At 40.6% G+C, this 22532-nt stretch overlaps 1 protein-coding gene across 1 annotated transcript in view; it reads right to left on the reverse strand.

The window, feature by feature from the left end:
* The window catches only part of trip4 (thyroid hormone receptor interactor 4), a 63361-nt gene that overhangs the window by 22335 nt on the left and 18494 nt on the right, over positions 1–22532 (reverse strand). Inside the window, exon 12 of the mRNA XM_071922475.2 lies at positions 15310–15412. Within this exon, the coding sequence (XP_071778576.1) occupies positions 15310–15412 (103 nt within the window). The remainder of the gene's footprint in view (positions 1–15309; positions 15413–22532) is intronic.

Raw genomic sequence — 22532 nt, forward strand, 5'->3', positions numbered from 1 at the left:
CACCTGTACTCTTCCATGAGCTGGAACGCATGATGCTATTGTTAGATTTGATGTATCAGGCCAGAAAGCAGACACAGCCAGCGTGGAGCAAGCCACTTACAGTTGCTCAATAATCCCTTTACTTGCTTCTGCTGTTGTCGTGACTCTAATTTCAATCACATGGACAATGGAGAGATAAGTGGAGGAGCTGCCTAGTGAAAGCTGTCTGCTGGGGAAATGGGTTGAAATGGAGTAATGGTTCTTTTCATGTTGACTCAGTCGAGAAACCTCTGGGCCCTAAACTGACGGAGAAAAGGCAAGGTGAGCACAAGCTTGGAGGCAGAGTTTGCCCTTTACATCTCTTCCTGGAGATTTCAAAATGAAAATGCTGCACTTTAAGTGCAGTGTTTACTGTTGTAGAAATTACTGCAAGATTCCTTAACTGGATCATGAAATGACTGAACCTTATCATAACTCTGAGTCAAGGTATTTTTGACTAGACATATTGGGAATGCTAGCAATGTTGGTTTCTTCACTTTAGCCACAGGCAATGTACTTCCAACTCCCTGATGAAATGATCAGCCTATCATTAGTCAGCCGATTATTAGTGTGCTCAGCCATGACATGGAAGATTGTAGATAACAATATGTTTCCTAGCTTGTGTTTCAAACTGTTAGCTAATCATTTCAGTAACTAGTCATGTGCTTTCTCACAGATGTTTAAGATTTAGATTTCTGATGTGACCTCTGAAGTATTTCACAGTGGTGATGTGTTTTTTCATTTTATGACATTTCTGTATATTTTTCTTTTGTATATTTAATCTGTCATCAGAAGGAGGGGGGTGCATTTTCTGTTGCTTTCTCTGATAGAAGAGGGATAATGATATTGACAGCACAAATTCTTTAATGGGTGGCAAGAGCGGCACTTTAGTATTAGGTATTGTTTGAAGACAAAGGATTTCAGTCCAAATCTAAGCTAAACAGGTTCCAAGAGATGCTAGATTTGGTGATTTCTTTTTTTCTTCATCTGGCTAATGAGATCTAGTAAATAATCAGGATGTGTACACAGTGACATTGCCTGTGCAATGACATAGCCACTCTTCAAGAGAATTGTCCATGTGCCAGAGCGAGCCATATTACCATATCACCATCTTTCCAGCCAGCTTCTTTCCCCTACAAACCATTACTTGCTGCCTCGCCTCATTAGCATTGCAAATAACACCTAGAGCAGCAACAGCAGTGGCAGCAGCAGAGGAAATAGGACAGAATTAACAAATTATGTAAGAAGCATGGAGAGAACAGGAGGAACAGAGTGTAGCAACAGGGAGGTGGGTGATGAAGAGGAGGTGGCAAGAGCACTGAATATGCCTTAAAACTTGCCATTCTTAGATGTCCTCCAATTCAAATGAGAGTGAGTGTGTAGAGTGTACTGGGGGAGTCGTGTTGGCAGCGCTGAGAAGAGGCAGCTAAAGGCATGCATCACTGGGTAAAGGACTTTGTGAAATACTGTAATGAAACAGTACAGAGAAAGAGGCAAGAAGGTAGAAAAGGGGAAGGCGTGATGGAGGTGCCACTGCTCATCATCTGCCGGAGTCAAGGTCAGGACCTCGGCTGGCCCCAAGGTGTTTGTGTTTAGCTTTTAAAGCAATGGCCAGCGAATCAGATTGATGGCGATGAGCTGGCTATAGGCTAGATACTCCATATGGTTGCCCTTTATCCCATTGACCTTGTTCATACAGATGAAATTTTGAAATTAACATAGAGAGCTACAATTTCTGAAAAATACATGCTTTTACCATAATTGTGGTCATGCTTGTGTATATTAATAAACTGCATTCCTATGATTTTTTTTTTTTTTTTTTATCTCAGTAGCTAGAGACTGTTTCATAACAAAATGTCCTTTAAAAAGAGTCCATTTAACAAGTCTGCTTCATCAGAGATCACAAGCCAAAAAAACAGCAACAATACTTGTAAATGCCAGCAAATGTTGTTCCATTTTTTTGTGGCTGCACTTAATATAATTGCTGGTGACACGTAATGAGACAAGGGTCCTTTCTGAATCAGTCTGGGGATTATGTGGTGTGAAAGCTGGTCTGGTTTTCTGGCGTGTCCGCCTGAATGCGGACGGCCTCTCAGTGGGGGGAGTGGGGGAGTGTGTGAGCTTGACTTGGATGCTTCAGCACCATGGCTGCTGCTCCGCTCTACACTGAGTGGGGGTAACACAAGGAGTCCTATAGTGCGCTAATGCAATATTCATGGTGGGGTGCGAGGAGAGCAGTTAAACACAGCAGAGTTGTGAGAAGACCTTCCAACCCTCTATCAGGGAGCAGCTGCTGCCTGGGCTCGCTCCTCTCTCCAAATGCGGCCTATCCTCTTGCCGAAGCATTGTCTGTTTCTTTCTCTGCCCTCCCCTGTTCCCTCTCTGCTGCCTCTCACTCAACCATTAATTTTTAATCACAACTTAAATGGCTGCCTTGGCTGCGGCTGTGGGGGCAGCAAGTCAAGGGCTCTTGCCTCTGGTTACAAAGTAGGAAATAAATTTGAAGAGATCAAGCTAAACATACAAAGAGGGAGAGGGCTGAGTGCGGAGAAATGTACAGGGAGGAAAAATATCAACTTGCCACTGCCATTACAGCTTAATTAGAATTCCAAGTCTTTCATCTTGGACTTTTCAATGCGACTGCTGGAAGAAATTGAGATCAAATTAAGATAAAGAATTGGATTTTTTGAGGCTGTTTTTTGTAGACCATGAGAAAGTAAGAGCTGAGGGAGTGGGTGGATGATGACCACATTAGGTAGATACTGTGTTTCACCAACTGTCACAAGTGCACTCAGTAATATGGGATCACCAGCTTGTAGGTATCAACAGCAGGACTATATAAACGGCTCAACCACTTACTCACTATGGGCAGGGCTGTGTGGATGTTGTCAGTGAGGTGGCAGCACTCAGGTTTTCCCCTGCATTATTTATTTTCCGTATTGGGGTGGTCTGACCCACTCTTGTAATGAGAACTGGAGTCACGGTCTGTTTGGAGTCCCGGGGCAACGCCGAGCGACCGTATCCCTGGATCACTGCTCAACCACACAGCGCTCTACACAGCCGCTGTTTGCTTAGACTTCACTTGGACTGTAAAAGTCAAGCCTTGTTGACACATCTGTGCTGTCTCTCCCCGAGGCTAATGGCTATTACATCTGTCTGTTTCTCTTCAGAGAGAGAGGAAAAGTACAAGAATCAAATGCTCTTTTGAAAACAGGCTGAATGAAAACACTGACAGCTGATGGAAAGCTGACGGCCTCCTCAGAGGGGAGTTACCGATGTTGATCTTTCTCACAAGCGTGGTAAGATGATTACATTGGCTAAGATGTGTTTTGAAAGAAATGCTGATGGCCTTATGGTAGTCGTATGTCATTGCTAATACTAATACACCCAAGTCTTTTACAGGTCACTCTTTACATTTGTAGGTAATGCCATAGCTTGCTGTGGCGTGTCCAACATAAACATCATTTTCAACAAAATCAGTTTAGGAAAGAATAAACTGGTTTTCCATCCAAGTATATATTTTGCAAATGATGATGCATTGAATTAGACAAGCTGAATGGAAATGACACATTTTTATGAAATTTCCTCAAAATGGCAAAAAACGCTCACTTGAAGCAAATGTTGATAAATAAATTATGTAATAAATAGTGATGTAAATAGTGTTGAAGTGTTGAATAAAAAATGATGTAGGTTTGGCAAGATCGACACACAGAACGGCTCAATTTCATTGCACAACAGTTCAAAAATGGCTGTGAAACATTCTGTGTCAAAAGTGTCAAAATCTGCCCGCCATAACCTCCAATTGTAATATGTGTTGTTTCTCTCTTGCACAAGTCTCCATCATGGTTGTATGACTATTAGTTGGTGTATTAGACTATTGCCAAGGGTATTTCTTTGTTTCCAGCTTCAGATGAAAGCATGATATATATCCAACATTAGCTGACATTACAGAACAATAACAACTTGTCAAACACTCGATTTATTTGCTTCAACACAGATGGTGTAAGTGCACTAATTCACATTTTATTTTTGCGACATTTCAAGACATGACGGTTGGATGGAAACACAGCTACTGACACATTTTTTTTAAATCCCCGTGTCACTCATTGACCATGACTGGTTCAGTTGAAAATGCCCAGGTTAACATCCTCACCTCCGTCAGGTACTTGAACCGGGGCAAATAAACCACCTATTGATCCTCAATTCCTAACCTGACAAATTAACAAAAACAAGGCAGCAGGCTAAGTGCAATCAATGCTAGCTGGTGGACCCCCTCCCATCACTGGCAAACACACACACACACACACAGGAGTAATCTCTCACTAATCAAGGACATCGATCACTCTGCAAACCACATCTGTCTGCATCCCCCTTCATAGTGCTGACCTGGATTGATTACTGTGACAAGCTTAGCACAGAGACGGAGAGGGAGGGAGGGGGGAGAGACGGACAAAGTCGAGAGAGAAAACAATGGAAATGTGGGAGTGAAAATGGAGAAGACTGAGGGTGAAGAACATAAGGATGCAGTGAGATAAGTAACAAAAAGAGAAAGCCATCCAATCAGGGGTGAAACAGATGTGATGAATTCAAATTTTTTTTTTTTCTTTAAAATATGAGGTAAAAGTCTACGGGTTGCTATTGATTCAATATATTTGCTCATATATTAATTAATGCTACAAAAATTACAGTAGTTATGGTTACTCCCCCCAAAGTGCCAGGACAAAGTAACTTGATAGTCAATTTAAATTAATATTTGGTTACATACCCTTTACATACACTCAACTACAGAGATTTTGTAAAGTTTGTGGAACATGAACATCACCAGACTCTTTGTATTTTACCAGACTCTTTGTATTTTACAAAGAGTCTGTATTTATTTCATAAATTTGTTTGTTTGATGACATGGATGATAGTAGCTGGGAGTAGTTATGGCACATTGAATTGGAAAAGCTTGGAAAAACATTTTGATAGAATTTGCATTCTATTCACAAGTGCTCTGACGAATCAAAGCCAGTAAGTGCAGAGAGTGTAGCGTGTTCATCTCTATTCACATACACCAGTCCATATCAATAAAGTATGTAAGAGCAAAGCAGAAGCTGAGGGAAGCAGAGTGCTTGGGGGAGAAATGAGCAGCCGAGTGCCTGAACTTTGGATCAGAGTGGGCCGAGACCCAGTGATTAGCTGGTTTTCTGTAAGTGCAAACATCGGGTAAGAATGGATAAATCTACTGCTGATGGCCCAAGTCTGCATGTGAAAATGTTTTTACTTTTTAGCAAAAAATGGATCATCATTTGCAATGTGGAAATAATATGTTTACAACCAGATGACGTTTTCAAATCCATATGAATACATGAAATCCTCGGCCGCTGCAACACCCTGTCCTCCCCTGTCCATGCTACACAAACGCCTATATTATATTCCTGAAAACTAAATCTTTTTCACTCTCAGGAGTACAACCCTCCAGGAATTATCAATACATTGTCTTGTGCAGCAATACAATAACAGCTATATCTCAACCCAGGAGACTCTAAGCTTCTCACAGGCCCGACACAAATATGTACGAACCAGATGTTCATGAGTTGGACAGCTTTGAAAACTGAGATAAGCCACTGTCCTTTTCAATAGGCAGTTTGACTATTCTACCACTACAGATCTAACTGTGACTCCATTGGTGACAGTACTGCGCTTTGTTTGAAAGTGACTATTTTCACAAGCTCACAGAATTACTCACACTTTCAATGACTGGTGTACAATTTGCAAAACTATTAGACTCGAACACCGCTGAGTAGATTGGCTAGGCTTCTGTTGGCATAATTAATCAGTTGTGCTCTCATGGTGAAGAGGTGTTTTTTTTTTCACTGTAAACTCGAGGGGCAAACCAAAGAGTTTTTGCAAACATGGATGGATAGGAAAGTGTACTGGCCAGTTTCACATATGACATTTAGGTCTTCCTGTACATATAACGGATTACATTTTCTTTATTCCAACGTTGCGATACCCACACTGTTAAATAATTCCCTACTTTGTTTACAGAAGACATAATAATAATGACATAAGATCCAATAATAATAACCAAATAAGACCAGTAGGCTTACTGTAGAAGGCACGCCATTAATGCAGTGCACACCAAAGCAAGCACTGGCACACCAAATGCCGATTGATATGGATTTCGTAATGGTGACTGACAAAGGCAACAATGTTAAATTATGTGGCTAAAGATAAGGAAAGACGACAACAAATCTCTTGCTATAACAAAGAGTATTTTCTTTGCCTTTTTATTTTTAGCTGAAAGGAAAGCCTAGAGGTTTCATTATCAAGGGCAGCTGATAAAGCGTCTGAGATCAAGTGCAATTAAATACAATGAATTAACTTCATAATAGCGAAGTAGGCGTAACTGACAGCAATGAGGTACAAAATATGTGAGAAGGCGTGGGAAATTTTCAGGAGCACAATGCTAGTGTGCAAGCCTAATACCAAAAGCCTGGTGTGCAAAATGAAAACTGCAGTCAGTGGCATTTTATTCTCATTTATCATTAAGTTGGCACGGTCGTCGAGTACAGCAGTCAAACCTGTGTGTCACTAACTTCTTCATTGTGTGGCAACTGTGCAAAAATGGCTTGACCTAGTTTTACAGGTGAAAAATAGTCACATCCATTTGAATTTTCCAGCTTTTTCAGAATGGACTGATGATGTAGCATTACACTACAGAAATCTATGCAATAATTACTTTCCCGGTTACACAACTGCACTCCTGGGAAGAAGATAGAGAGTACCTGGACAGGAAACCCCAAAGATCTTGGTTCTAGGTGTAAATCCCTGGATTATAATGAGAAAGTTATACAGTGTGTCCCTGGTCATCAGCTCTATTAATAATTAGAATAATTTGTTCCCAGAATTACTCTAATAATAGTAAGTAAGTAAGTAAACTTTATTTATAAAGCGCCTTTTGAAACCACTGTACACTGTTACTGTACAATGAAAACATTAAAAAATAGAAAATAAAAAAGAAAGTTAGAAACAGAAAAGCAGAAAATAACAAAATAAAAACATTAAAACTGCACAAAAGGCAAACACACATTACGAAACAAAGTGCTTATGAAACAAATTAGTTTTTAAAAGCTTCTTAAAAATATCCACTGACTGCATTTTTTATGACTAAAGGAAGACGGTTCCAGAGAGTGGGAGCTACAACTGAAAAAGCTTGGTAATAGTTACTAATAACCCTGATAAATAATTGTGATCAAAATATTTAGCAAAACAATCAGGACTGTAATTGTAGATATAACTGCACAGCTTTATCATTAAGTTAGTGATAGTGTCATCCATTTATTGCACACTATTTCAAAGCCTGCATCCACTCTACAGCTGAAAACGCATTCAGATGCATTTTACAGAGGAGGCAGTATTATGAGCATGGCAGAGCATCTCAAAGTGGTGTGTTTATTGGTCACAAATCTTTGTGCAGCTCCTGTATATAAAAGGATAAGTAACCAAATATCTATCTACAATATGAAATTGGGGGGACTGGCCACAACAGATATTACAGTTGTAGTCATAATCAATAGCTGACAGTCTGTTCTTTGTATTCATATTCATGTTTGTATCAAAAACACACATTTCATTAGAATACAGCAAAAAAGAGTCAATTTTCCTCATCCCAATACTTCTTCTAATGAATGTAGCTCAGCATTCAAGAGCGCTGTCACTGAATCTGTAAGGACAAGGGGAACTAGTATGGCAAAGTTTATTGCTTGGGGCTTTCTCTAGCTCCCATGTCTGTGCGCTCTGGTCTCCTCTCAGCAGCTCAGCTCTCTCCTCTCTCTTCTCTTCTCCTCTCCCCATTAACCGCCTGACAGATCAGTAATAAACACAGCCTGTCACCTTCAAGGCCTGCCTCTCATTTACTGGAGAACACATGAAACCCCGCTCTCTCGCTCCCTCTCTATCTCCCCCTCTCTCTTCCCTTCATCCGCTGGGCTCATTGGAGCTGAAACCTGATTTTTGGCCCCAGCCGCCTCGGAGGCAGCAAATTCTCCTCTGCACCCAGATAGCCCTGAAAAAAGGCATGAATATTAAATGGAAAATCCATGAATAAATAACCAAAAAAGGACTTCCGTCTCTCTAACCTCTTTCTGTCTCCCAGCAGAGGATGAAGGAGAAAGAGCGGAGGGGAGAAACGGAGGAGAAAAAAAAAATCATGGCCACCTCAGGAGAGAAGGTGGACATTTGTTAGGTAATTGGCTTTCTCTATTTGCAATCCCATGGTGCCGTGATTTCACACATAAAACAAAAAGGTAATCACAAGGTAACAGTAGAGCTGATGGTTAGCAGAGCAAAATTCTAGCGCAATACTTTCACTGGGAATATATTGGGCTATTTCCATATGTGTGCAACCTGAGGGATAAAAGCCATACATATTGCAACAGCTTGATAATGTATGCGTGGAAAATGCAAATGACATTGAGAAGGGAGCTGGAAGGGCAATGTGTACATGGGATATGATGTTAAGTGCAGAATAAACAAATAAGAGAATCATTTATTTGTGATATATACTCACTAGTCCCTTGGCACATAGCTGTTACAAACGAACAAGTAAATATAGATTAATTTGCTTCAATACAATTCCCCTACGGCTGCTGAATATGTATTGCACTGGATCTCGAGGGTCTTTATTTTTTAACATAGCACATTGAGGTGAACAGTAAGAAATACTTAAAAATAAGGTGTGCGTTACTGTTGCGCGTGTGTGTGTGTGTGTGCGTATGTTAGTGTTACAGATCAATTGCAGCCCCATTCTCACCCAGTAACCATCAGAGAACTGAGTGATGAGTCAATTAAAAGAAGTGAAAAGGAGTAGTAGATTAGTTGTTAAGGATCCCTGGCCATCCAAGCATGCGGGCGCACAGTGTCACACACACATACACATGCACATACACACACACACAGACACATTAAAAAGAAGGACCAGGTTGCACACTGACCGACATCATTTAGACTCACACAGCTATTAACAGAGATAAAGGCTCAGTGTAGTTTTGGATTACTTCCACATACTGAGTTTTTAAAAATGGCAAAATGGAAATAAAATAAAATAAAATCAAGATGACAAATACAGACACAGGAGATATGGGCCCAGAAGCCTAATGGCATCAAACAACACTGACCAGGATAGCATACAAGCAACAAAACACGTACAGTATATAGCAAGGAAGGAAATTAAATCAAAATAGCCCAGAAATTGAAATTGCCATGATGCAGGGAAAGTGAGAGTGTGGTAGTCAGAGGAAGGGTGAGTGCGTAGTGGCTAGTTGAACAAATATCTTCAATAAAGCATGGATCTTAAGGAGACTGATAGCAAATATGGAAGCCCAAGCAATACTGCAGTATGTGAGGTGTGGGTAAATCAAACTAATATTATGTTGAGAGACGTGGCTGATGAACCAAACCTCACCACTTCATTGCAGAGATGGTGAATATCGTTTTCCAGCTCCAAGTTTTGTCAATCATGACTCTGGAACCTGGTTAATTAAACTTGTCCGATTTGATTTCCAATGGAAAGACTGATACCTGTTTTTGTCTTAAAAATTATGAAGTTAGATTTTATTCTATAATATTCAGGGATAGTTTGATTTGTTGGAACCATTCACAGAGTTTTCCTAAACCAACATTGAGGCAGATGGCACATCTGTCATTAATGTAGATCAAGACCACCAAGGACCCAAGAATGGAGCCCTGTGGGTCACCACATTTTAACATTGCCCTATATGATGTCCATCCTTCTGCAACTACTGTACATATTGTTGTTTTCCAAGAATGTGATTTTGAAAGCATCTTGTTTGCCCATGAAAAACATAGTAGAATTATTTGGATAGTAGAACGTCATGAGCTTGTTAAAAGCTTTTGATAAGCGTAGAAATATTCCAAGAGTGTATTTACAGTTAGTTGTTTCAGTGGGTTTTCAGATCCCTCATTCTCTTGTACACCTGCTTTTCTAGAATCTTTGCAACATGGAAAGATGGCGATAAGGTGACAGATATTAAAGGATGTTAGGACCCCAGACCTGAACAGGGGAACTACTTTATCAACTTTGAAGTCCTTTGGAATGACTCCACTCTTCAGTGATTTTACAGTATGTCAACGGCTTGATATGTTACTAGAGATGAACTGATCTTCCCAAGACCTGCTGCTGGAGCTGAATTTCCCATCTTAGCAATTATATCCATGACTTCCCTCCCAGTAGTTGGATCAAACCTCAACAAAGGAGGAGAGCTCTATTTTGTATCCGAGGGAGAGCCATCAGTGTGACTAATCTTTATAGAGACAGATAAGCCAACATTCACAAAGTACTCATTGAATTCACAGGCGATATAATAAGGGTTTGTATAAGTTCTACTTCACAAAACTGTAAGGGAAGAGCTGAGAATGCCATTTTCGTGATTAAAAGCTGTAAGAAGACTTTCCATGTTGTGTCTGTCTTGGGTAACAATTCTTTCTTTCTCTGTTGCACTTTCTTTGAGAAGTAATTTGTGTTGAAATTAGATCCATTCATATGTTTAAATGCTTGTTTAAAGAATTTCTTCCTTGTCCTTGTAGCATAGTAGATAAACTACTACTTCACTAGTTTGGGGTCGTCTTAAGGTGATCTACAAGCAGTTTCTTTGTCTTGTACTCAGTCTCATGCCATGTTTCGGTGTTTGAATCACGGATGGCATCAATTACAATATTGTTCCTTCACAATTGGTTTTCAAAGTGGTCAAATTTATTAGAGACTGTGCAGGGTAGCTTTGAAGTCTGCAAACAAAAGGCATTAGCTGCCTTGAGCTCATCAACCACATCTTGAGTATTGTAGACTGCTCCTTAACTCTTGCACTTCTTTGATTAGTTCATCAATGCTTTTGTCAGTTGAACATAGGATTACTTGTGCAATTTAAGGATTTGTAAGATTTTTCTTGCTGGTCGAACAATTCTTTAAACAAGGCTTAAAGCCATTCGATTCACTTCTAGAACATTATACTGTATATACATCTTCATCCACAGAAACAATAGGATTTTAACTCTTGATAGGCATTGCAATAGGAAAGTCAAACATAATTCTCAGGTTACCTAAAGCTCCAGTCTGCAAAACAGCAAATGACAGTTCAGGCTAGCTTAGCTACACCAGTCCCAACATGGTCTCTTCCAAATTCTGTGGAGATGGAAGGTGCTTGAAATTTCTGCCTCCAAACAAATACTTAAAAGTGTCTAAAAGTAAGCAGGGACTAGGTGTGTAGAAATGTTAAATCTTTTGTTGCTGATAAAAGACGCATGCCTAGCTGGTAATAATAATAATAATATGTGCAATGGAAGAAGATGAAGGGGGTGGGGACAGGAACAGCTTAGGATCAGGTAAAATGACCCGACTTCCTCTCTGGCTGCCTGACATACAGACTGACAGGTTATGCTAGTCTTGGCACGGGGCCCAGATCTAAATAAGTGTGTGTCTCTGTGGGTACCTCGTAGTTTTCAACAAGGTCCAGAAGTCCTCAGAAGTGTGTTAGTTTTACCAGAAAGGGACTTGTCAGGGCATAGTTGTGGTCATCACAATGAAAAAAGGTTATTTTGAGGTGAAAGGATAGAGTTTGTGTTAGTGTTTGGTTAAGGGTAGGCATTTAGTAATTATGATTAGGGTTAGTGTTGGGATTAAAGTTGAGCATGAATGTCAAGAGAATGTCCTCATAAGTATAGTGGTGTACAGCTTGTGTGTTTATTTTTCTGTCTGCGTGTTTTAAAAATAACACTTACACCATCGAGAGTATTTCAGGCTCTAAAAAAACATGAGGAAGTGAAGGACAGTTAGAGGGAGAAGGAGAGAAAGAGAAAACGTGGGGTCATGTCAGACTGCCCCATAGCTTTCAACACCCAGGGTGACATTCAGTTTACACACACACACACACACACACACACACACAAATGTTCATAGGATGTGCCGATAATTCATGATGCACATCCCTTATTACAGGGAGTGAGCCCTGGCTTTATGCCACTGTAAATGTCGCAGACTCCTCCACAGGGTAATGACCAACCAACTTGCGTTGGGCATAACTCAGCATATTATCTCCACAGCCAACTGCAAACTGGCAGGAGAGGGAGGCAGTGTAAGATCATTTGAAAGTCTCCTTATAATCACTTAATGTATTCGTTAATAGTTTGTTCATCCTTTGAAGCTTAAATAATCACATTAAACATCCTAAATATTCAGGTGATGTGCAAATGGGTGTAATCCATCTACAAAATAAAGTACGTGTACAGATTAGTTACCAGCCGATTTTATCAGGCTTCCCACTCTTTCTAGGAAATCATTTTCCGGGACATGACTGTTCAAATTGCATAAGGGCAGAATCAATCTCATAAGCTCCTCACTGCAATTTCTACATATTGCTAAAAGCACAGTGTAGTACCTACCACATTAACCTATTAATATCCTAATTCAAAATAAACAATTGTTCACAAAGCTATGCAATAAAGCATTGAGTCTGTCGAAATGAATGGAAGAGCAGCAGACTGCACATCCCTCTTGCTGCTCATTCTGATAAGGCATGAAATGGTTAGCGACGCCGGTGAGAAGCGGATCTTGTCAATGTAAGCTGCTGGGGGAGAGAAAAAACACTTGTGCTGAGCCTCCCTGAGCGAGATGAGTGGCAATGCTTTGACCCGTGAGATACACTGGGAGCTGAGGTGGAAGAGGGGGAGAGAGAGAGCAAGAGAGCAAGAGAGCGACTGAGAGACTGAGAGACTGAGAGAAGCGAGCCAGTGACACAGGGATCAGATAGGCACGTCTCAGTGGGTCAGGGTAACCAGTCCAAATGCTGGGCAGACTTGTAACAGCAGGTAGCGCGTTTTGACCCACACACACATACTGTATATACATGCATGCACTATATGCAACACTACACATGCACAAAATGAAGGCGTAATGCAATGGGACACCATGATGTGAAGGTGTCCAACAGCCCGAAACAACTTTATGTATGGTAAGTATGACACAGTATTCAATAGCCTAATGTTGCAAAGGGATGGGTAAATAAATCTGGTGCATACCGACTAGACTAATTTGCATATTTGTGATATTTTGAAATACTCTTCCAATTTGATGTAATTCATGAGACCCAATTCAAAAATTTCAATTAAGGTGGAAAAAAAACGGAGGAAAAAAATATAGCCATGCCTCCAGGCTGCATTACTAAGCAATCCTCACAAACTGTGTGTGTGTGTGTGTGTGTGTGTGTGACTGAGAACGGGCTTCCTGTGTATATCAAATTGTGCATGTGAGGAACAGAGCAGGAACACAGTGGGACACAGAGTGAGTTGGGGAGTGCAGCATTACATCTCTCTGCAGGTAATGACATATACAAAATGTCACTGGTTCATGATAGAGTTAACCTACTTGAAATTACTGCTTGTATGATTTCTTTATGGATGGTAGAAATGTCATGTCATCAAAACAAAGGCGTAGAATAAAAGCTTCAATGCGTGTTTCTGTGCAATTTGTCCTGGGCAGCAGGGGGTTTCATTCACTTGGCCATCTGAACATTTGAGAGAAAAATTATTGTGTTAAGTTGAGGTAAATTTGGTAATTATTGGACTTTTGCACAGTGCAATCATGTGGCTTCAGAATACTTATGCTGCATGAGCTGTTTGAAGTCATTTTATAGTAATTATTTTGGAACTCTAAAGAACCAGTTCACAGCCACTTGTTTTGGAGAAGCTGCCATGGAGCTGCGTTAGCGAACTCGCTGTGTGTTTTGCGGACATACAAACTTCACCGGTATTTCGACTGACATTATCTTAAAGCCATTTTGATCTAAAGGCTTATGCTTAAATGCTTGAAATTTGTTGATGCCTATGTATGAATTTCTTTCCAAAGCCTTTGCCTCTCCATCAAGGCAACAGGAGGCTACTTTAAAGAATCTAAAATATAAGATAGTTTTGATTTAACACTTTTTTGGTCACCGCATAATTCCATTTGTGTTATTTCATTGTTTTGATTAGGGCTGAACGATTTTGAAAAAATAGCTAATTGCGATTATTTTGACTGATATTGCAATTGCGATATGATTTGCGATATTAGAGGGAATGATAATTTTTACATCATTATTTTCATTTTCACTGAAAAACGTATTAAAATGATTATGGTGTGATTTTTGCGGGGATCTGTACCAAACAAAGATGTTTTCTTAAGTCTGTAGAATATGATGTGTAGGCAAGACATCTCTGCAGCACGACAATATTTAATTTAAAATGCTATTTTGACACACATTTCGCCTTTAACAAATATTGCGCCTCCTGCGATTTGAAAATTGCAGTAGGCCATATTGTGATTTCGATAAAATTTTGATTAATTGTTCAGCCCTAGTTTTGATGTCTTTACTATTATTCTAAAACGTGGAAAATAGAAAGAGGAAGAAAAATGTGGTGTGTCTGGTACTGTATATAATGGAAAAAAAATAAATAAAATTTGGGGGTGAACTATTCACACAACGACTTTTCACCAACGGCCTTCCAATTCAAGACTTTTTCAGGACCTGCAGACACTCTATATAACTAGCACTTCATTGTATTTTTCACTCTCCAGGTCTGTGCTAAACCTCACAAACCTTTTGAACAATTTCACAAAAATGAAGCCAAACTCATCATGTAATTTTTAGCACAAAAGGGCATGGCTCCTGCAGCATTTTACCTTGGGTCTTACTAAAGCTTTCCCCATCGATCTGGAAGGATCTGAGAGAGGCACAGCTGCATAAACAATCCTCTCAAGTCTTTAGAGGGTTTTGAAATATTAACAAAAGAGCTCGCAGGTACATCATTTTGCAGCAGCGGCAATGGCAGCAGAGGGAAAATGTGTTTGAGTCCTATTATAAATCACACAATACAGCAACAACACTGCACATCCAGCCCCAGCTTGTCCCCCAGGCAACCTGACAGCAAAATCCTGTCTTTACAGATGGCTCTTGGAGAGGATTTTGTACAAGTGTATGTGAGAGAATGTTTTGTGTGCGCGCGCGTGTGAGTATGTGTGTGTTTCTGTTTGTGTGTCTATTTGTGCATAATTTTGTTGTGCTAAACATGATATATTAATCAGAATTTGTCCCTAGCATGATCACTCTTTCACACGTCCATTTATGTATTCATGTGTGTGAGCATACAAATGCGGAGGAGAAAGCTGATAAAAAAAAGAAAAAAAAGAAACCCTCAGATGGCTCAGGCTAATTTCATCCGCTCCACTTCCCCTGACATGAAAGAAGTAGGACTTACAGATCTTGTGCTTCCCTTTCATGGGGAATTTCACCACCAGCTCCTGGGGGTTGGTGCAGATGAAGACGAATGGGGAAGCCGACTCCTCACAGGTATTAGGGAACTGCAGGGGGGGGGGGGGGGGGATGGGAAACAGAATAGTCAGAGCATCGTTTTACACAGAAATAGCATGACCATATTGTGCATGGAATATGCAAAAGCTCATGATGCCCGGTGTCACTGTTATGAATCATTCAGTGCGCGTCATTGTTTACATGCCTGTGTTATGTGAGATGTCTCCATGCTTGACATAAATTGATAGTTATGAGTCTCTCTGGGTCTTGTGCACAGTAATAGCACATGGAACGATACAGTTGCTAATGAGAGCAGCAGCAAAGCTTGTGAACTGATCCACCACATCTTTTGTGTATATAATAATAATAATAATAATAATAATAATAATAATAATTACAATAACTTACTTTATATAGCACTTATTAAAAACAGAGTTACAAAGTGCTTTACAAAGACATCAGATTGACAATAAGAAAAATAACAGAAAGTTAGAATGGAATTAAAACAACATGAAACACGCAAATGTAAATACAAAATAACATAATGGCAATAAATCAGGTATTAAAAGCAAGTCTAAAAAAGTGAGTTTTAATCTCATCATCAAAATCCAAGACACCCAAATACACTTTCAGATACACTGTTGTTGTCAATCTTATAAGTGTATATCTACTGTATTAATTACGCTTACATTAAGTATTTTCACTGCCAATATATAATAATTTAATAAAACCATAGAGAGTAAATCAAATTTAGCCCCATCCATGACATACTTATGCATAACATACAACGTGTCATATCACATTCCTACCAAGGAGAGTGTGTTATGGCATCTAATTGACAGCAGCCCACGGTGTACAGAAGCCTAGAGACAAGAGCGAACCTCTCTCTCTCTGTTATTGATTGGTCTCTCAGGTGAGAGTGGGGAATTGACTGACACTTCATGACAAAGGAGTCATCTTTCCCATCACTGGCGGCCAACGGCTCTCAGCTCATCCAATTTCCTCCGGCGCTATCAGATAGTGCCCGTGATTGCATCTAGCCAGCCAGGAAGCGGCTCTTTTCATGACAGCATGCTTTTTCCTCTCCCCCCCCCTTATTCACAGCCTCTCTATCTCTCTCAAAGGAGCACTGAAGGTTGTGACAAATTTGGGGCTTTTAAGGGAAATCAACAGAGTCGGCAAACCATCTGTATGGTCCCTGACAAACTGGGGAGAGATGATAGAGATGTTTATTTCAGATTACGGTCCATGTCGACTTGACTGTAATACACCGGTGAGTGATAAAATATGTAAACACTCAAAGTCATTAAAGCTTGGTGGGGACTCTACTAAAAGTGCCGCTTGATTCCTCCTTCCAATGGCAATTGACACAGTGATTCCAGTTAATCAAGGTCTCCCAGTCGAGTGTGCAGTCTCCATGTTAGAAACCTCCCCCAGACAGTCCTTGAACAAAGCAGCTATGTGGAATTTACTAGGGGTTATACAAGGCGAGTGGTCACGGACATGAAGCGGACATCAAAACACAACAAAACAGCTAGCTACAACAAAATAGTTAGCAAAGACAAATTCTTTGTTAGAAGGTCTACCTCAGCTAATAGTGTTCTTTTCAATTTATATTCAAACAGGAGAATTAGCCTGTATTTTAATCCCAGCTAGTGTCCCATTGCAGTGATTAGAACCAGCTCATCAGAAAGAAGGGATACATCCTTGTTGGAGAGGTATTTCCAAAAAACAATGCAAAGATCCCCCCTATGTACTCTTAAGACCACAGAATGCTTCTCAAATGTGTACTTTAGATTGCTAAAGTGAGCATGCGGTTTGGAATCTTTCCATTTAAATGTATGTGTAAGGCAGTTAAGCTGACACTCTTATCCACAGTGATTTGCAATGAGTGGAAAAAGGGTGAATTCTTACATCACCAAAATTACAATCAACTGCAAGTGCCATTATAATATTCCTGTGATCACAGAATGATCATGTAAGACAGAGGTGCTAGGGAGAGAAATAATATGAGAGCTAAGCAGAGAAATGGAAGTGTTTTTTTGAGAGCAATTAGAGTGAGAATAAGAGATGGGATATGATTCACCGGGGAGAAGGCAACGTGAGGCACTTCATGAAAAGATGAGTTTTCAGCCTCACTTGAGATCACCGCAAAGAAAATCTCACGTTAAAACAAGATGGCTGTATTGTTTGAGGTATTCACGGAAACAAAATGGTGGTGGTCTTTCTAAATTCAGATGAAATGAGCGTAGCTGCAGCCAGGGCTCGAGTGTGTTCATGTGAAACCCTGCCAGTTGCCTGCTCTTTCATCCTCCATTAGCTAATTAGCATTTAAAGCTGTTGAATGTGCTGCTTTGCCTCACCCCCTCCCCCACTTAATTGTTTCCATACCATGTTAATCAAAAGGGCATGAAACATTGTGGTTGTGTGTGACGAGGAGGTTCGCTCAGGCACTCCATGTACATCAGGAGGGATCTAATGCAGCCAGAGGAGACTCGCTAACAATTGAATTAAAGCGGAGCTCGGGAGAAACACACAGGTCTTGAATGAAGTAATTCTTGAGTGCATTTATATGAAAACCATACTGATAACAGTGACTATGACATTAAATTCAGTTAAGAGTGATTTGATGTGCTGGTTCCGTAGTAACTGAGGTCAGGCTTATACCCAAGGGCATTCTGGGTAGTGGGTACTGTGTGTTTGACATGCGAGAGGTCTGAGGGTGTATGCTACTTAGCAGGTGCATTCAACTACCTCAAAGTGAATTGAGTGTCAGTAAGTTTCTTCACGCACATTTACATGATGTTACAAGTCAGAGGATTTTGGCACAAGGACTCGGCAGCTTCCACCTGCTTGTTTGTGACAAAAACATCTAACAATTGGCTCAAGTTCAACAGGGAATGGCATGTCTACAGCATGGCTGGCTTCCAAACAGCTCTAATAAAATACAAATGTACAGACTCCTCAACCTTGCCAGCCGGCAATCTCTGGATAAATGCAGTCATCAATCTTGTGTTTTTAACAAAGTGCATTTTTACATTAAGTTACTGCTGCACACTCAACAGAAGGCTCCACTGGCCAGTTGAGAAAAAAGTGTTTTCACTCACTACAGAGAGCCAACTTCATTCAGAGCAGATTTTTTATCTCATCACAGAATGTAATTGTAACAACTTACTTTAGCAAAACGACTTGTAGTCAGTTTTTAATTGCCTAATTCTAGGGTTGGGTTCCGTTACCCGGTTCCAAATTAGCAAAATACCCAGATTTGTTAATCCCCAAGTCTAACAAATCCTCTTATCGAATCCCCCCCAACCCCCCACCCGATGATGTCATACGCTTGCATCCCCAGCCCCCACTTCCCAGTGTGTTTGTCAATATGGCGGATCGACACAAGCATTTGAAAGCGTGGGCACATTTCTCACAATTAAATGAGAGTACGATGAAATGCAATATTTGTAGCACGGTCCTGTCAACTAAGGGTGGGGGATGCACAAGTGCGCTGAATAAGCACTTATCAATGCAGCATCACGTAAAAGTCAACGAGTGCCATGTTTTCTTTGTCCTTTTTCCCCCCAGAAAATTGTGTAAAAAGGTTCGATAAAGGTTTCAAAAGGATTCGGATTCGATAAGCAGATTCGATACTGGATTCAGCCTCGATAAAATGCTTTCGAACCCAAACCCTAAAATGCAGTAGCTATGTAACGCACAATTCGGGATTTCCTTTCCTACTTAGACAGTTAAGATGTTTTGAGATCACTATCAGCCAGTTCTGCTGGCCTGAGATTGGAAATTGGTATATGCCCAAAAACATCCAGATCGGAGCATCTGCAGGCTTTGAAAATACTTGCTGAAGCAGGGAGAGTGGGACTTGGCCAGGCAACTTCGATATGGCTCAAAACATTTCACAAAGAGCCCAAGTGAATGAAAACATAACCTACATATACCAAAATATAAGAAGAGCAAAAGGAAGAGGTGAAAAAACACATACAGCTTCACATTTGCTTCGGAGACTGCCAATTCAATAAACTGCCCACTATTCAATTTGCCGGGATACTGCCAGAGGGGCTTCAACAATAACCAACTGTAATAATATGAAATTCACAAGTTCATTGGAAAAGGGGGTGCGGGGGGGGGGCACAGCCTACAGGAGGCTATGAAGAATAATAGTGGCTTAGAGGGCAGGGAGAGGGCACACCGGCCCTATTGCTCTTACCACATGTCCGGATAATAAAGCATTCTGCACCGGCGTTTGTACTTTGTGTGAATCTTTCATCAGCTTTCCTTCCCCACCACCTCGCATGCTTCCCTCTATACTGTACCGCTCTTTCTTAGTACGATCCAAAATGCCATGAGTTAAGACCAGTAATTGATGAAAACAACATCCATCTCAATAAAACCAACTAACGCAGTGCCAGGATTTGACAGCAGGAACACAAACCTTTGAGTCCAAGCTTGTCAAGTAACAGCTCAACAAGCCAACACTGTTCCCTCTCCTCTCTCTACAATGTCTCTCTCTCTGGCTCTTTTCAGCTGCTGTCGGCAATTAAGGGCAGCAGAGACAAGTAATCTCCTTCTGGGCGACAGGGCCAGACCAGAGCAGGCATGTGGAGTGGGCTGTGCAGTCAGAGGGGGGCTGTGTGGCTGGCCCCAGCCTCAGCCCTAGCCAGGCCCTGCTTGGCTGCACTCAATCTCAGCCCAATAAAAAGGCCTTCATTGGCAGGGTGCAACTGAGCCAGACGGGCTGGGAGCATGTGGCTTTTAAAAATGAGGAGGGTGGGATAAGGGGGGAGGGAAGCGTAGAAGGAAGAGAGGGAGAGAGAGGGAACAAGGGAGAAAAAATGAAAAAGACAAAGAGATTGGATAGGAGAGATGGATAAGGAGTATAAGGTGAGCGAGAGACATAGAAAGCAGAGATTTTGATAGATAAGGAACTGCAGAAAGCCAACTGTGTCTTCCTGGAGAGGAAAAATATGAAATACTGCTTAGCTAGTTCTTGTCAAGGCTGGTTTCACCCTGGGAATGGAGAAACAGATGGGTTGTCTCTGAGCGATGGGCTACATGTGGGAGGTGAAAGGGTGTTGTTAGGAACTGCAGGCAACAATGCCAATCCTCCTATAATCTATCGTACTTACCAAACAACACAAGCCTGTTTCTGGCATTTGTTAACACTCTAAAACAATACAGCTATCCTCAGGCAACAACACTGCCTTTTGGCTTCTTACACGCACAAAATAGATTATTTCTTTTTCCATTCCTGCACATTACAATGTTTAACATTTCAGTGATCTCAGTAAAACTCCTGATTTAGCAGTGGTTCTCAAACTTAATTGTCTATGCCTCACCACAACACACACATACAAACACGCACATATACAGTATATGTATCACAAAAACTCCAAAAAAAATCTCCAAAACTCATTGCAGATCACAACTTTAAAATGATTACAAAACAAAAAACAATGGAAAACTGTAACAATGGCTATGTTTACATGCATGGACAATTCCATTCTTAACCTGGTTATTCAGGTAAACTGGTTTTGGGTCGGCACATGTGAACATCACAACTCGGTTGGAATAATTTGGGTAAGCTCATACTCTGATTATGAGAAACATTGTTAAAATGTCTGGCTTATTTTGATATTAAACATGTTACTGTAGCTTGGAAATATCTTCTCCTTTCGCTTTGGTTTTTACTATCTTTGCAAACTCAGACTCGCACATCTCGATATCAACAAAAAACAGTGGCATGCAGAACAAACTGTTACTATTGGGATCATCATTTCTTTCCCATGTATTGGAAGTGACCTTCTACTGTTCAGTCAAATAGGGAGGAGGTAGCTGACGGCCGCATCTTTTCATACTTGTACCCAGGTGGACTATTCTATCTGTGGGCGGGACAGCACAGGCGGACAGGAATATTCTGCTAACTGGTTTATTCATGGCAACAGTGAGACTCAATCGCAGGGTATCAGAGGTTCCTGTAAACAGCTTAACCCGAACAGGACCTTAACCGGAGTATGGCCAACAGCCAGGTTACTCCCTGCATGTGAATGTAGCCATTGTCTCCTTCATTAGAATAGTTGATTTGAGTTGTCTTTTGCACTTCATTACAACTGAATATTGCATTTTGTTCCTCTGCCACCTCTAACCCTTTCGCAGAAAATTCCCCAGTTGTTTTTACAACCCAGCCTACCGTATTAATCTTTATTTTTTATTGCCTGGATTCTGTGCTCCCTCCCTAGATGAAATTGTTACATTTACAGAAATCTCATAATCTTTATTTCATCCATCTCCGGTAACAATTACCCACCAGATACAGGAATACAGGAAAAATCACCATTTGTTTCCTATTGCAATTACTCCAGAATCATTGGTATGCACAACGGCACAGTAGCATTGACATTTAAAGTGTGATTTTCAACTCTTCTTTGGACTACGAGATATATGTTCAAGACATGTTTTGCGAGAGAAACAAAAACGATTCCCATGTTCTCGTCATAGAAATGCAAAATGATTAGCTTACAATCCAGGTCATTAGTCATCTAAACAATGGTAATAAACGCTACATGCTCATGCCTACAATGCCTATGATACATAGCAGACTGGTAAAAGTCGATAAACACTGAATAATCAATCATTCAGTCATAACAACTACAGAATAATCAACAAGAATTGGAGTTGTATACATCCCTAGATAGAAGTTTATTGATGTTACAACCCAGCCCAGTTAATCCACTCCAAGCTATAAGAATTTAACTCAAAAAAGGGTGTATATATACTGTGTATTTTGTATAAGTCCATTCTAAATCATTAGGGATCTGTAGAAAAGTGGGCACAAGCACATAAATGAGCACCATCACATGCCCAATGAATTCTGAATGACGCCCCTTTGAAACTGAATTAACCAGAGGCACATACTGTACATTTAATTGGTGAACATGGACTAAATGGACACAGTATTTGGATCACACCAGTGCCACGTGAGACTAAGCCAAATCAATATTAAAGTCTTCCATCTGAATAGGCCTCTATTGTAGCTCACTCTGTCTCTTTCACTGTAGCTCAGCCACATTGAGTCGCATAGTGGTGATTAAAAATTTAACACACTCCTTCACCTACAGAATCAACTGGTGTCAAGTTGGAGAGTGAACATTAATTATCTAAGAGCGT

The sequence above is a fragment of the Centroberyx gerrardi genome, chromosome 1 (genome assembly GCF_048128805.1).
Source record: "Centroberyx gerrardi isolate f3 chromosome 1, fCenGer3.hap1.cur.20231027, whole genome shotgun sequence".
NCBI lineage: Eukaryota > Metazoa > Chordata > Actinopteri > Beryciformes > Berycidae > Centroberyx > Centroberyx gerrardi.